The 14,000-nt window shown below is 37.2% G+C and overlaps 1 protein-coding gene across 1 annotated transcript in view; it reads left to right on the top strand.

Annotated features, from left to right (window-relative positions):
* The window catches only part of LOC131694092 (zwei Ig domain protein zig-8-like), a 683,919-nt gene extending 671,804 nt beyond the window's left edge, over positions 1-12,115 (top strand). Inside the window, exons 9-10 of the mRNA XM_058982472.1 lie at positions 9,469-9,519; positions 11,695-12,115. Of these exons, the coding sequence (XP_058838455.1) occupies positions 9,469-9,519; positions 11,695-11,807 (164 nt within the window). The 3' untranslated portion in view covers positions 11,808-12,115. The remainder of the gene's footprint in view (positions 1-9,468; positions 9,520-11,694) is intronic.
* Positions 12,116-14,000: the final 1,885 nt, after the last annotated feature.

Here is a 14,000-nt window from a genome sequence, read left to right as displayed (position 1 = left end):
TTATGTTAACTGACCTTTCGAATCTATAGATTATTAAAACCGGACTATTATTAAAAGACAAAGATATTTAACATTAAATTCGGACGAAATAAAATTAGCATTTTCCCATAGCTAGAAATAAGAACAAATCCGATTTAATCCTCCGAACAGTGGGATGAGGCATTTCTTACACATGTCACGGTACACGGTACAGACATTAGTTTGCCAAATTCATGCGAAGTAGGCATCCAACTAGAGGTGAGACACATTTAAGAGTTCTGCACGAATAAAACCTCGAAAAAACTGGATAAATTACACGATGCTACAATGATTGTGAACTTTTCAAAAACCCTAGTACGGGTTGTAGGACTCATCTAATGCAATACAAAAAAATTGTTTAAAAAATGTTGTATGCCCCCAAAATCTTGATTTATAGTGCATCGGACGCTTGCTTACTCCAGGACGTTATGAATACAGCCTAAAAGGAAGAACAATTGAATGCGTCTACTCGATCCGTGACTTGGGAGTGCTCTTCGATAGGAAGTTCAGCTTTTCCGACCATATCACCGCGACAATTGCTAAGGATTTCAGAATGCTGGGCTTCTTAAAGCGGAACACGGCGGACTTCGATGCTTTCTACGCACTAAAAGCACTTTACTGTGCCCTGATCAGAAGTGTTCTGGAGTATGCTGTGCAAGTGTGAGCACCATACCATGTCGTTCAAATTGACCGACTAGAACGTATACAAAGATGTTTTGTGCGATTCGCCCTCAGGAAACTTCCATGGAATGATCCAGTTGTGTTGCCTCCTTATGCCGATAGATGTATGCTATTCGGTAGGCAGACTCTGGCGACTCGCCGTAACTTCCTGCAAAGAGTTTTTGTTTTCGATTTGCTGTCAGGTAATATCGACAGTCCCGATTTTCTCACGGGCGTTAATTTGTATGCGCCTCCTCGTGTTCTTCGTAACCCCACTCTGTTGTGGATCCCTAGACACCGTACTTCATATGGACAAAATAATCCACTGGAAAAACGCTGCCGCAGATTTAACGAAGCTTCTTCAGTGTATGATTTTAACGTTTCCAAGCATAGATATAAGTTATTAATGAGAAATATATAGTTTTAAAATGTGTCTGCACGGTGTATACCAAAGATAAGAAATAAATAATAAAAAAAATCATTTCTTGGGACCTTCGGCACTACAAACATTGTCGCGCTGTCATTTTTCGACTGATTTACAATTTTAGTAGTTCTGTGAAAAAGACCTTTCCAACGGTATGCTTTATGATGCTGTTTTGTAAAAAATAATTTGCAATTTTTTGACAACAATTTGAAACAAGTTGGAAAGGTTTATTTTACTTCTTCCGCCAAAGGATTAAAAATAGGCTAAAAAATGACAGCTAGTTAATTTTTTAGTGTCGAAAGTCCAAAAAATAAATACATAAATAAAAGGAATGAATGAACAGAATCAATAAAATTAATAAAATGAAGAAACTGAATAAAATGTATGAACTGGAAAAAATGAATAAAACGATGAAATAACAAAACGTAATAAAATAAATAAAAAGAGTAAAATAATAAAATGAAAAATTCAATTTAGTGAATAAAATGGATATAATGAGTAGGATCAATAAAATCACATTAACAATTAAATGAAAAATTAGAAAATGTAAAAGGTTATAAAATCAATAGGAATCAAAATCAAATTTATTCAAACTAACAAATTGGAATTAATGAGTGAAAAAATACATAATACACAATTACAATTACATACAGCTTCAACGTATATTTTTTCGCATTACCTTGACACGAAGGCACTGTGGCATGACGTAGAACAAAAGGTGGACTATTGTCAAAACTTTTCCGTATCGGTTCAAATAGGACGGTTATATGTAATTTGGGTCCGCTGAATTCGTTTTTAATATAAGAACATACATTAAACATTTGCTATGCATTGGGGTATATTATAGAATTTTTTTCTTAAATTTTTTGAATATTAGTTTTCGTGCACTAAATCGTTTTGATATTAACATTTGTTAAAAAAATATCTTCATCATACATTAGGGAGACTCAAAATTAATTATTTTGTTGTGAAGGTTCAAAAATATTTAGAAGAAATTTTTGCACGCGGAATTCTTTTTGTGGGTATAAAAATATGAGAAAAAAGTTGTTCATATATTCGTGTCATTATTGTAGCTATAAAGTGATTATTCAATTTTAATATATTAGCCCTCGTTCTCTACCCGCGAAACAGAATCGTTTCAAACGCAGAAAAATTTCAAAAAATACAGTAGGTGCATGAATATGCGAACAATAGCACTATTAGATGACGCGTATACATTAGGACAGTTCATGTTTTACCACAACATTACACTTTACAAGAAAACACAAAGTTTTTAATTCTTGATAAAGGTGGAATAAATCCATTGAAACGTTGGAAGTAAAAGCAATATTGTTGTTTTCGCTGTCTTATTTATGACTGATTAGCCGAAAAACTCCTCACAATTTTAATATAAGTAATAACCATGCGTCTCCATTCAGTTTTTTTTTAATTTTGACTGCTTATCGCAAGTTTTCGCAAAATTAGCATAGACTTATTTTAGAGAGAAAATCAAAAACTTTCAAATTAGTATAATGTGATCGCGGGTATTCGCGGGTGTCGTTGTTGCTATCGCATTAGAAGTTCGAGTTCAATAAAAGTTCATGACAAACAGTTATCTAAACAGTAACTAAACCAACCAGTGATTCATTTTTGGTGATTTTACGTTGTAATTAAAACACATGCATAATTTTGGCGAAGTAATCAAATGTAGGTCCTATGATCCAATTATTATGCAAAAACACATGAGTTATGCTGTCAAAAATCTATTTAACGTTCAAATTACCATAAATCTCGCAAAAATGTCGATACGGTACGATACGAGAAAACTACTAGCGAAAATATCGCGTAACCTACATATATAGACTTAAGTCCGGGTTCGTCCGGGGGCTGTGAGTCAGCCTGGCAAAATAAATCTGAATAACGGTTACTAAGAACAAATTCATTTCGGTAATTAACAGGTAAAATTATCCTTCGTTTCACTCGATCTTGAAAACTTGGCGTAAAGCGAAGGAAATTGAGGTAGATTGCTCTCAAAAAACCGGAGTCTCTGGGTTAAACCCGGAGAGAAAGCATCCCCTAGATACTTACCTACCAGTCTTACCGTATTGTGAACCAATTTATTAATATGAGTAACGATAGGGCAATTGATAAGATAACCTAGTTTTTAAATTAACTTAATATCGCTGATAGATCAACGCATTGTGAAAATAAACTAATATATGTATTAATTTGATACTACAGTAGGATATTGAATACTTAGATTAAACACATGAACCTCACATTTATTTTGTCGCCTCCTACAATACGGAAGCAGAAAGTCTGTGGATCAATTATCGCTACCATACGACATTTAGGTTTATTTTAGCCGAAAAAATAGGTGTGCATGAGCCTTCCTATGGATAATTTTAAAATTTGTGGTGCCGAAAATGGTTTGGCGCGCTTTACAAATTTTTATCCTAAATAAGCTAAACCATACTTGATTGACTAATTAACCGATATAATCTCTAGTTTGATGCACTAAATTATATGAAATATCTTTGGCTTTTTGAATTATCTAGTTCATTTCGTTAAAAGTAGATTTTGTTATTGACTCCTATCTACAATACAGAAATGCAGTATGCATTCGAAGGAGTTAATCTCGTTAACGTACGACGCAATTATTCTACATTCCCGAGCCTTAGCGACCGAAATCGATTTCCGTAACAAGCAGGTACATGCAAAATGGTGTTATCTCATGGGAACATAGGCAATTTCATAGCGCCATTTTTGAATCACGTCAATACCCTCTCATTCCTCTTCATGGGCCATTGAAAAAAAAATAATTGCAATAACTAACCTTATTATTTCTACCGAGGGTGCAATCGTGATATAACAGAAATAATCAGAAATAAATACATGAATAATTCTGATATAATGGGATCGTTACAGTACAATGCAGTTAAATGAATATATATATATGCTCTGTAAAAGGAACACTTCGCTTATTATGATGCCACGAGTTCAGCACATTGGGCAATGCGCTTTGGGGTGATCAAAAACAATCCTCATTAAATTTTAATTCCTAATATTGACACATGTCGGCAATATTGGAAATCACAACAATTATTTCTATTGTTGAATGTGGAAATCGATTATAATTCATTCCACTATCAATGATTCCTGACAATTTTTCAATCGAATGATTGGTAAAATTTATATATAGGACAATTGGTACATTTACCTTACTACACATATCTTCGCTGTCGTGCTATCTTATGACAAACGTCATTTTGGGGTAAATTGAGTTAGATATGCCACGTTACTTGTCTGCAAAAATTTTTCAAAGGGGCGTTTTTCGGAATTTCGAAATTCTGCTTGATTACTGAGATATAGTAAATAGCATGATGAGAATTTGTGAGTTTTTTTTATTCAAGTCACTTTATCTTGGGATTTGCTTAATTTATTGATGTTTTTCTATGTAAAATGCTTGATGTACACAATGGCATAAACAAATTTTAAATGAAACCAAAAATTACCATTTTTTAAATTCCGTGAACAACGATTGTTCCTGGACCAAAATAAACCGAAAAGTTGGTAATTGTTAATACGTCATACATATTTCGTCATCAATTCACACTCAGAAGACGAGTGAGTGCGACTTTTGTTTACATTAATAGAAAAATACTCATAGACGTCAATACAACACTTTTCACTTATTTTACAGTTCAGATCGAAAGACGGTGGTATTGACTAGCATATTATGCGAAGAGTTGAGGGATAAATGTTAAAGCGACCGAATTATTAACAGAAGAGAAAGTAAACAATGAGAGTCACTTATTGTAGATGTCTTTTTGAAACAGAGCCTCAAGATATATGTTCAACCCTTAAAGCTTCAAAGTAATGTTTCATTGATTTTCAACAAAACGTGCCCGTTTGAGACTATCGCTCTTCCTTGACCGTGATTCTAGCCACATGGGTTGGTATTTTTGACAGAAAAAGGATAGGGATCAAGGTAGTTCAATGGACCACACCGCAATAATTCTATTTTTATGAAACATTTTTTATTCACTATAAAAGTTCGACTACGTATCTTCAACTTCAGCTGCATCGGAAAAAAATACAAACAGCATATGGCTTAATGACCCAATTGTTGTGTAGATTCACTGAATGTACTTAGGTTCCCATGTCCCCAATATTTGCTGAAAGCAGGTGTACTTTGGCCAAAGGCCATGCAAGCTTTCTTGGTTCTGAAATCGATGTGAGCTGTCCAATTAAGTTTTGAATCAAGAATTACCCCCACCGTACTTAACTTGATCTGCGACAATAATTCCAGAATCAAAGAACTGCAACGAATTAGTTCCGGTTGTTTTCCTTCGTTGTGTGAAAAGCACCAGTGATATTTTAATCTGATTTTTTTTATTTCGTTTATTTGACACGGCTCATAGCGGTAGCTTAACGGGGCCGTGGATCTTTCATGTGTTTACAATATGTGCAAAATAAAAATAAAAGAGCAAATATTATTGATTACCCGTTGGAATTTACGCGCAACTTTTTATTGCGAGCGGAGACCTTCTTTCGCGGCTCGCCTACTGCGTCATGGGGATCATTTAATTCTCTTCCATCGTTAAAGGTGTCTTGGTACTCGCGATCAGATGTTTTTTCCTGCTTCCAGTGTAAATCCGTCATCATCATCCGTGCTGCTTTTGCAGTTGTCAATATGGACTGAACAGCTGCCACAAATTTTGCAACCGTTTGTGGTTCGGGTATTGGTATTGAAAACTCTTTTTTGGGTTGGTTTTCCGTGGATTCGTTGGCAATCGGTTGAGATGCATTCTCCTCTGTATCTTCCGCGCAAGGTTGTCCGTGGTGTGCTGTCTGATTACAATACTTGCATGTAGGAGTTTGCCCCTCATGGGTGCATAACGTAGTTTGATTAATAGTAGCTTCGCGGGTTTTAAGTTTTATAGTCAAGTGGGAGGGGATAGGTCTTTCAATCCGCATCCTCACCACAAGAACACCGTTAAGTGTACCGGGTAAGAAATTTCTCCACGTATCAGGTGTAACGGATTCTACTTCTCCGTATTGCGACATGTATTCTGCAACTAGATCAGGAGGGGTACGTGGTGATAGGTCATGTAGCTTTACATCTACATAGTCTTTTTCTATATACACGGGAATATTAATTCCAATTTTATCACTTTCAGCCACGTGCTTCAAGTTGTTCTGCGAAACGAAACGTTCAGCTTTGGCTAACGTGTTGAATGATATGAGTACCATATTGCGAAGATGATGATACTGGAGATACATAACCTCCTTGAGCTTAAGCTGCATCTTCACCTTCAGCAGGTATTCCACTTCACTAAAACTCAATCTTATTGAACAGAATTTAAAGTTAACGACCGCTGTGTTAGGTGGGAGCAGAGTTTTTTCGTCAACTTTACTCATGACGGCAAGAATAAATTAAATGTTTCCTTTGTTCTCGAGACAATGCACACTAGATCGAGAGGTTGCTAGTTGTTGTTCACTTGGTTCGATTGTACGTCTGACTTGGGCAGAAGTAGAAAGTAGACTGATTTTAATCTGATTTACATATAGTCCAACATGAAGACACCATTGCTCAACAACACTAAGAGTTGTTTCATCATATTAAAAAGTGTGTTAATGTAAATACCGGTGATGATAATAATCAGCGAAGTCATACGTCGGAAACCCAAACTCATTAAGTTTACTCAACAAGTCATCGGCGACAAGGTTCCATAGAAATGGTGACAACACACCACCACATCCGCAGACACTCAGTTTCCGTATCTCTGCTTGTCTTAACGATGAGCACAGATGTCGGTTGCTGATCATTGTGTGTATGCTATTCGTGATACATGAGATTACCTTCATGACCTCGCGCTGCTTCCAGAATGGATTCGAAAGACACGTTGTTGAAAGCACCTTCAATATCGATAAAAGCTCCTAAACTTGATTGCTTTTGTGAAAAAGCATTTTCATTGTTATATATCCTGTTGCAAGACTACAAGTAAGAACCTTTTTCAAAATATGCTTGAAGTCTTCATATCCTCTTTGATGTACAACTGGGATATTTTCATCTTTTCCCGGAGACTTATAGGGAGCAAAAATTTCAATCGCTCATTTGATCGATTCGGTTGTCACAATTCTACGAGCAAATTCCCAAGAATCAGAACTACCTGAAAAGAACTCAGGAGCAGTCGTCAGTGATGGCTCCATACAGCCTGGAAAGTGTTTGTTAAAAAGACAGTTGAGTACTACAGACAGTCAGAGCCCTAAACCTCTTGTTCTTCCCAATCCTTATCTTTCCGGGACCTTGCTTGCTGTCCAACCCTCGTAGTTTTTACTGACAGCTGCAAACATCATCACCTGCCAAGACACGAACCGATCTAGAGATGCCGAACAGAATGACTTACATCTTTTTACAACATTCTTCGCAGGGTTTCTCATCCTTCTTGGCGATACTCGTTTCTATTTATCTAATAGCTGGTGCTGAGAGTTTTCCGGCGGCGGAATTTTTCCCGATACCGATGCCATTAAGTTCTTAGTCACTCTGGCGCAGAGATCACCTATGGTGAAATTTCTCTATACAATGATATCACGATTTTCTCCGAGTTCGTGTTGTTAATATCGAAACATGTCGAGACTTGAACCGATCCAGCGATGCCGACCAACTTGGCTTACATCCTTTTACAGCCCCCTTGAAGGGTTTCTTGAAAGACTTATTTCTAGAATGACCGAACTCAAATGACATTGTGTGTGGCCCGCAGTATATTTTTTCCTGATCAGGAAGTAAAGATATTTTCTAAAGTAATACAAAACTCTCATGGGAGGGGTTTGAACCCCAAAACCCTCCCTTCGCGCGCTGGCCTGTTTTGTAGTGGTTCACGGGTGCTAACAGCAAACTAATGGAATGGAATAACTTACACAGGTTCACCTTATTCAAATTGTTCAACTGTATTGCGAAAATCAGTGCTCTGTGAGGAATGTGATTGGTGCGCTTCGACCATACTACGGTTGACATTCTGTTTAGTGAATTCGGGCTCAATGGTTACGCCAATAAGCAAAAGTAGCAGTGAATGGCCCCCGTTATTGTGTCATGTTAACAGACTGGTTACTTCCTAAACCTGAAGCTTATAGTCTTGGCAAGATTTGATCACAGATCGTATCAATCACTCTGAGGCTGATCGGTTGTACTTTTAGCTCTCTTTTGTCGGTCAAAGAAGCAAGTGCTCGGCCTAAGCCACCCTCATCTATTTCCCGCTCGGTGTATTTCCGGCATCAATCGCGATAATTCACTACCATGGCAATAGTATGCGCGAGTTCCGTCACCCGTAACCCATTAAAGAATGTGAAAACAAGTGCTTATATCCAGCATCCCGACCGTTCTCGGCTATCCCGCGGGACGCTTAAGCCGCCAAAAGCCCGTTTCTTACTCTAACCGACCGTAATTCTACGGCTGATGCGTGAAAAATAGTGCTGTGTAAATTGTAGTAAATACCAGGATCGCAGATTTTCAAATAGGAAAACTACTTGTGCCTTCATCGTTTTCAATATTTTAAAACGGTGAATCAATCGCGCCTCCACCAAGAAGAAAATTTTAACCCAGTGAACAACCTCCGTCTCCATCAATTTGCCGATCGCCTGCGATCTAAGTTTGTATGAAGTGACCTGTACGAGTGTGTAGTGACAAACCTCAAACGAATAGAGTTTAAAAGATGTGGATAGAAGAGAATTATTTCATTGATAATGAACATTTAACGCCGCCAATGGGGCGACCGACGCTCCTCCAGACGGAGGAGCACCATCGTACCAGAATACGAAAAAAGTCAAATACAGCGCAATCCAAGCTAGTGAGAAAAGCATGGAGAAAGATGAAACAAATTTATCAAACACCAATCCAGCTATCACTGGGACTGGAAAACACTTTTTAATCAAATTGAAGAAACCTTTTTGACTTTTTGATGCTTATATCACATCCCAAAATTCGAGATCGAAACCCAAAAAAATCTTGTCTTGACATTTTCAAGAGTTGTAATTACTGAATTCTCCTGTCGGATCGCCAATTAATAAAGTTCTCAGAAAACCATATTTCTCGTTGTTTATGGTATCCGTACACAATTCAAATTTCCTTCCAAGATTCTTCTTTTTTCGGTTTCAAACGATGAAAAGTATATCCGTTTAGTGAAATTGAAGTTGTCGAAATTTAAAAACTCATGCTGGTTCCAATGCTAATAATTAAAACGGGGCCGCTATATTGACAGCTTGAATAAATTCTACATTTATATATGGATGGCGTACTGTAATATACCGAGTGACCCAACATCATTTTCTGCACAACATAATCCAGGAAACGCATAACCAAATATTTTAAATTGTATAATTAACAGGAGAATCATCTGCATCGGCTGTAACATCATCTGCCGGATCGCTGTTTGATGGTAAGTTACATTGAGAAAGAAACGCAAATTTATTTCAGAGCGATTGATTCTACGATGTATTTATAAACGAAATCTTGCGGTAGATATTTATCTGAGACTCAAAATGATTTGCTAAAACTTTCTTTTTTCGGGCAAACACTAGTTTACAATATTTTTGGTTTTCATAATTTTCAATTATTTTTTCAGAGGTGTACCGAAGTTAAGACAAGACGTGACAATAGGGGGCGTTTTGTTCCAATTTTACGTCAGAATAATCCAGCTCCTGATTGGTTGATTCTGACTTTTTTCACCGTACGCAATGTTACTGCAGGAATGGCGAAATGATGTTTGGCAGTGTTGCTATATTTATAGGAAAAGATTGTCATTACTTTTGACAAATAAAATTATTATCTTTAAAAACGTAAAAATGACTAAATTGAATGCAAATTGAGCGGCAAAGTGAAAAGTATTTATCATGCATTTGCCGTATACGTGGTTGAATAACTTTAACAAAAATAAGACGGAAACCACACTATAATCCAATTTTTTTCAGAAAATGGCTTTATCAAACCTTACTAAATACCCATAAACGGTGACCTTTATCAATATAGTGGATTCAAGATACAAAATATTGCCGGCATAAAATAAATTAACAAGACTCCATTTTCATTTAAAGAAATAGCAAGATTCCGGCAGGGTGAAAATGTGCGAAAAGAAGAGTGTGGAAGGAAAAATAAGCAGCTGATTGTCACGTCTTGTCTTGTCTAGTACCGAAGTAACATACTTGAGCATTTCTCGAACTGAAATAGCGCAGATTAGTTGATCAACCAATAAACTACTAGCTCAGATACGAATTGCAACATCGACTTTATTTTTTTATCTTCTAAGCTGCTTGTTAAGTTTCAAAAGTGTCTATGGCATAGTTGAAGAAACCTACTTACCCAAGCAACTGAAAGTTCGTATAAGAAATCTGCATAAGCTTAATGTTTTAAGTAATTTCCGATACGTTTCAAGCTCTAATAGCAGCTTAAGCTGCTTTCAAGTTCAATTAAAGTTTAAGCAGCTCGAAAGTTCGCTAAGAACTTCATGGACCGTATTCTCACAGTCACGTCACCTAGTGACAAGAAGAAAATTTCCTTCTAGTCACCAAGTGACGTGACTGTGAGAATAGGGCCCCATATGAACTTCATAGTGTGCTTTTCAAATATTAACTTTTTGTTTCTTGGGTAACCAAAATTTGAGCGTTCATGGTTCAAACCGGTCAACTCGAATTACAGATGTGCGTATAGTGAACATTTTTTAGCAACTCCGAAAATCATTGTAATTTTGTTATACTCTGTAACTCAAAATCGAATTCATAGAAAACTACATTGCGCTGGTTTTTGTGTTCAACAGGCCAAAATCCAAAGGAAGCTCACTTTTTTAGATATGACAATCAACCAAAATTATGTTGTAAACTAGTGTGACTAAAAATAGCTTAAGAACAGCTTCATATTATGGACATAGGGTAATAAGCTTATTTTCGCCTCTTGTCTATCGTTACCCTATCCATTTGATATCGCTGGTTAGAGTAGCGTCTGCCATCTTTGATCAAATGGTAGGGCGATTGATTGGGTAGGATTGTACTCAGACATGAATATTGCATTATTTCGATGCCATTTGTGTTGACCGAGTAATTAATAAAATAGTGCAACACCCTCCCTAATGTAGCCAAAATAGGCTCTTTACCCTTTGTACCGATTGCTCAGTAAATACTTCAATCTTTGACACGTATTTCTCGAACGAGGAAAGTGAATGAACAAATGGCTTTCATTTATTCCATCGGCAAATATTTTGTACGGAAGCAAACCCGCATCCATCGTGATATGTTCCCTAGAGGAATACATTCTTCGAATTAGATGGAAGCATTGGAGCTGAAGGAATATATCGACCGATTTCTGGTTTGGCATCACGGAAGACTGTCCCGCTATCGTTCAAAGGACGAAAACATGCACTTTCGCGCTGCAAATCCAATTCGATTCGGTTGTCTGGTCCTTGCGAGTTAGTGTATGTGTGTGCATTTTAGACTTGGTTGATCCGATTTTCACAAGTGGTGAAATTTATGTGCCCGTTTTACAGTAAAATTAATGTGCTTCAATCAACACTAAACTGCACTTTTTTCTCTTTTTTTTTCTTTTCTAAATTTCTTTCTTGCAGACAGTATATCAATGGTTAAGCAGAGGAACATCTATATTTTACTGCAGCATAGGTCATTTGTTATGTTACTCGTTTTGGTTATCTACGCTCAGCTAAGCTGTCGCATGTACTAGTTAAGAGAATCTATCTAAGTTAATAAATTTAAAATCCATATACATACATCATACCAAAAGCGAGAGAGACAGAAACGTAAAAAATAACAAGAGGTTTAAGCAAATAGCAACCACCTTGTGTATAGGTGAGATCTGGTACGATCCTGGATATTTGCTCACAACGTACATCGACTGAGATATTTCAAACTACTGTAGGAGAAAAAGAAAGAATCATTCGTTCCCTTCATCGTTACATCATCGATCGCCCATCGCCGTTTTTTGGCAACAAAAAAATACAATTGAGTAAGAAACAAACCAAAAAAAACAAAGAGTTCTATAAGCAACCAACAAAAATGCCACAAAAAATATGAACTAAATCAAAGCAGCCCAACTGCCATTACACATAATCGCTGGAATAAAATCAATGCACGCTGCATGAAATTGTGGATGCGTGAATCCGTACATTGCTTCCAGTGGCCTGCTTTGATTCTAACCGGGTGATTATTGCGCGTTGCAGCCCCTACAGAAAAGTGTGTATACTGTGTACTGGAACATGTTTCGATTAAAATAGACACTGAATTTCACGGCGTGGACAATAAATTGTAAGTTTTGATTTTATGTTGTTCTGTTTTGTGTAGATTTTTGCAGTACCAGCCAGCGGCCTATAGCTGATGTTTCTCCTTCCTGTTTCTTCTACTCCTCCCTTTCATTCCAACCCATCGCTTATCTTCCGGTCTGCACTACATAAAAGTGAAATAAAAAGTCCTAGCGCATGGGATGATTCCCGATCCGTAAATTTCCGGCTAACCCACGAAAAAAAGGAACGTGCAAGTGAAGCGCGGAAAATGCTGGCCATCAATTGAGCGGGTCGTTTAGTTTGAATAACTACACAGTAGCATGTGGGTAGGTGCACCGTCAGGCCAAGTGCAATGGAGCAATAGCAGAAATCATGTGTTTGAGTTATGGGCGATTTGTTGGCTGCCCAGCAGAGGCAGTTATGTGTGGAATCAAATGGCATGGTGCCCAGAGATTGTCCAGCGGCCATCATTTGTTGCAAAGTGTTGGGCTACATTGACCGTTGGTAACGTCAGGCACGTTTACGGTAGCGTCCCTCTAATTCAGCATTTCAGAAACGGGTTCTGTTCAACCGAAGGCTTTGGTCGTTTTTTTTATATGGACCAATAGTCCAGTTAGACGTTTTTATATGTGTTTCAATTTTAATAAAGTGTGAGTTGTTAATTATTGCTACACATTAGATTGATTGGAAATTCGGCTATAGTTATCGAAGCTAAACCAAAGTGCTACAGTAATTCAGGTTATGTGTTTATTCAGCTTTCATACGTCGGTTGAACTTTAGAAAGGGTTTGAGTAAAATGCTCGACATTTGCGATTGAGGTCCACCATCGGAGCCTTTTCAGTAGTTTCCGGAACGGTTGATTAAGTTTTATCCAGTTCCTCAACATTTTCTTTTCGCCATTAGTCACTCATTTGGATTTTTGAAGTTCTCGCTTTTTCATGGTCCAATAGGTTTCGATCGGACGGAGCTTAGGACAGTTTGGAGGGTTCATGTCTTTCGGCACATAATCTACCGAATTACCACGTTCCACTCAGAAGCCGATTTTGGAGGCACTCAGTTTTGTAAATCTCACCATGATGCCTTTGATCACGAATGGTTCGCTACATTTACCACAAGTACATGCGGCCTGCTAAATCAGGTACTTTGAAGCAAATTTCGACAGCTTCTTCCGTTTAAAACGGTCATTCATAGCAAACCTGTGAAATATTTCTGCCTCGCCATCTGCTTTGATGTAGATCTCATCACCAATGACGCAGCACCGCTATTTCGTTAGCAGCGCACAGTTTTCATACAAAGTTAGCAGCGCACCTGTTCATACAAAGTTGTGACAAAATTATGAAAATTGGTCTATTTGGCTAAAAATTGAGGTTTTAATAAATTTTGGGTCTCATAATCCATTTCTGATATCAATTTTGAAATTCCATATTTCTTTTCTTCAACTACCTTTATGAAAACCCATTTGGAGGCGTTTGTCGTTAAAGGGTTGATATACACGTTAATCGTAGTAGCCGATCACATCGGATAGCAGTAATGGTTGACAAAAATAGTAAACAGCACTAATTTTTCAGTGAAATGATGTTGTTTAGGCAACCAATTTGTAAGGAGATTTATGAGGCGTCTCCATATGGGTATTTTCA

This window comes from Topomyia yanbarensis, chromosome 3 (genome assembly GCF_030247195.1).
Source record: "Topomyia yanbarensis strain Yona2022 chromosome 3, ASM3024719v1, whole genome shotgun sequence".
Lineage (NCBI taxonomy): Eukaryota > Metazoa > Arthropoda > Insecta > Diptera > Culicidae > Topomyia > Topomyia yanbarensis.
The sequence above is the reverse complement of the archived record's forward strand: the minus strand, read 5'-3'. Positions and strand labels throughout refer to the sequence as shown.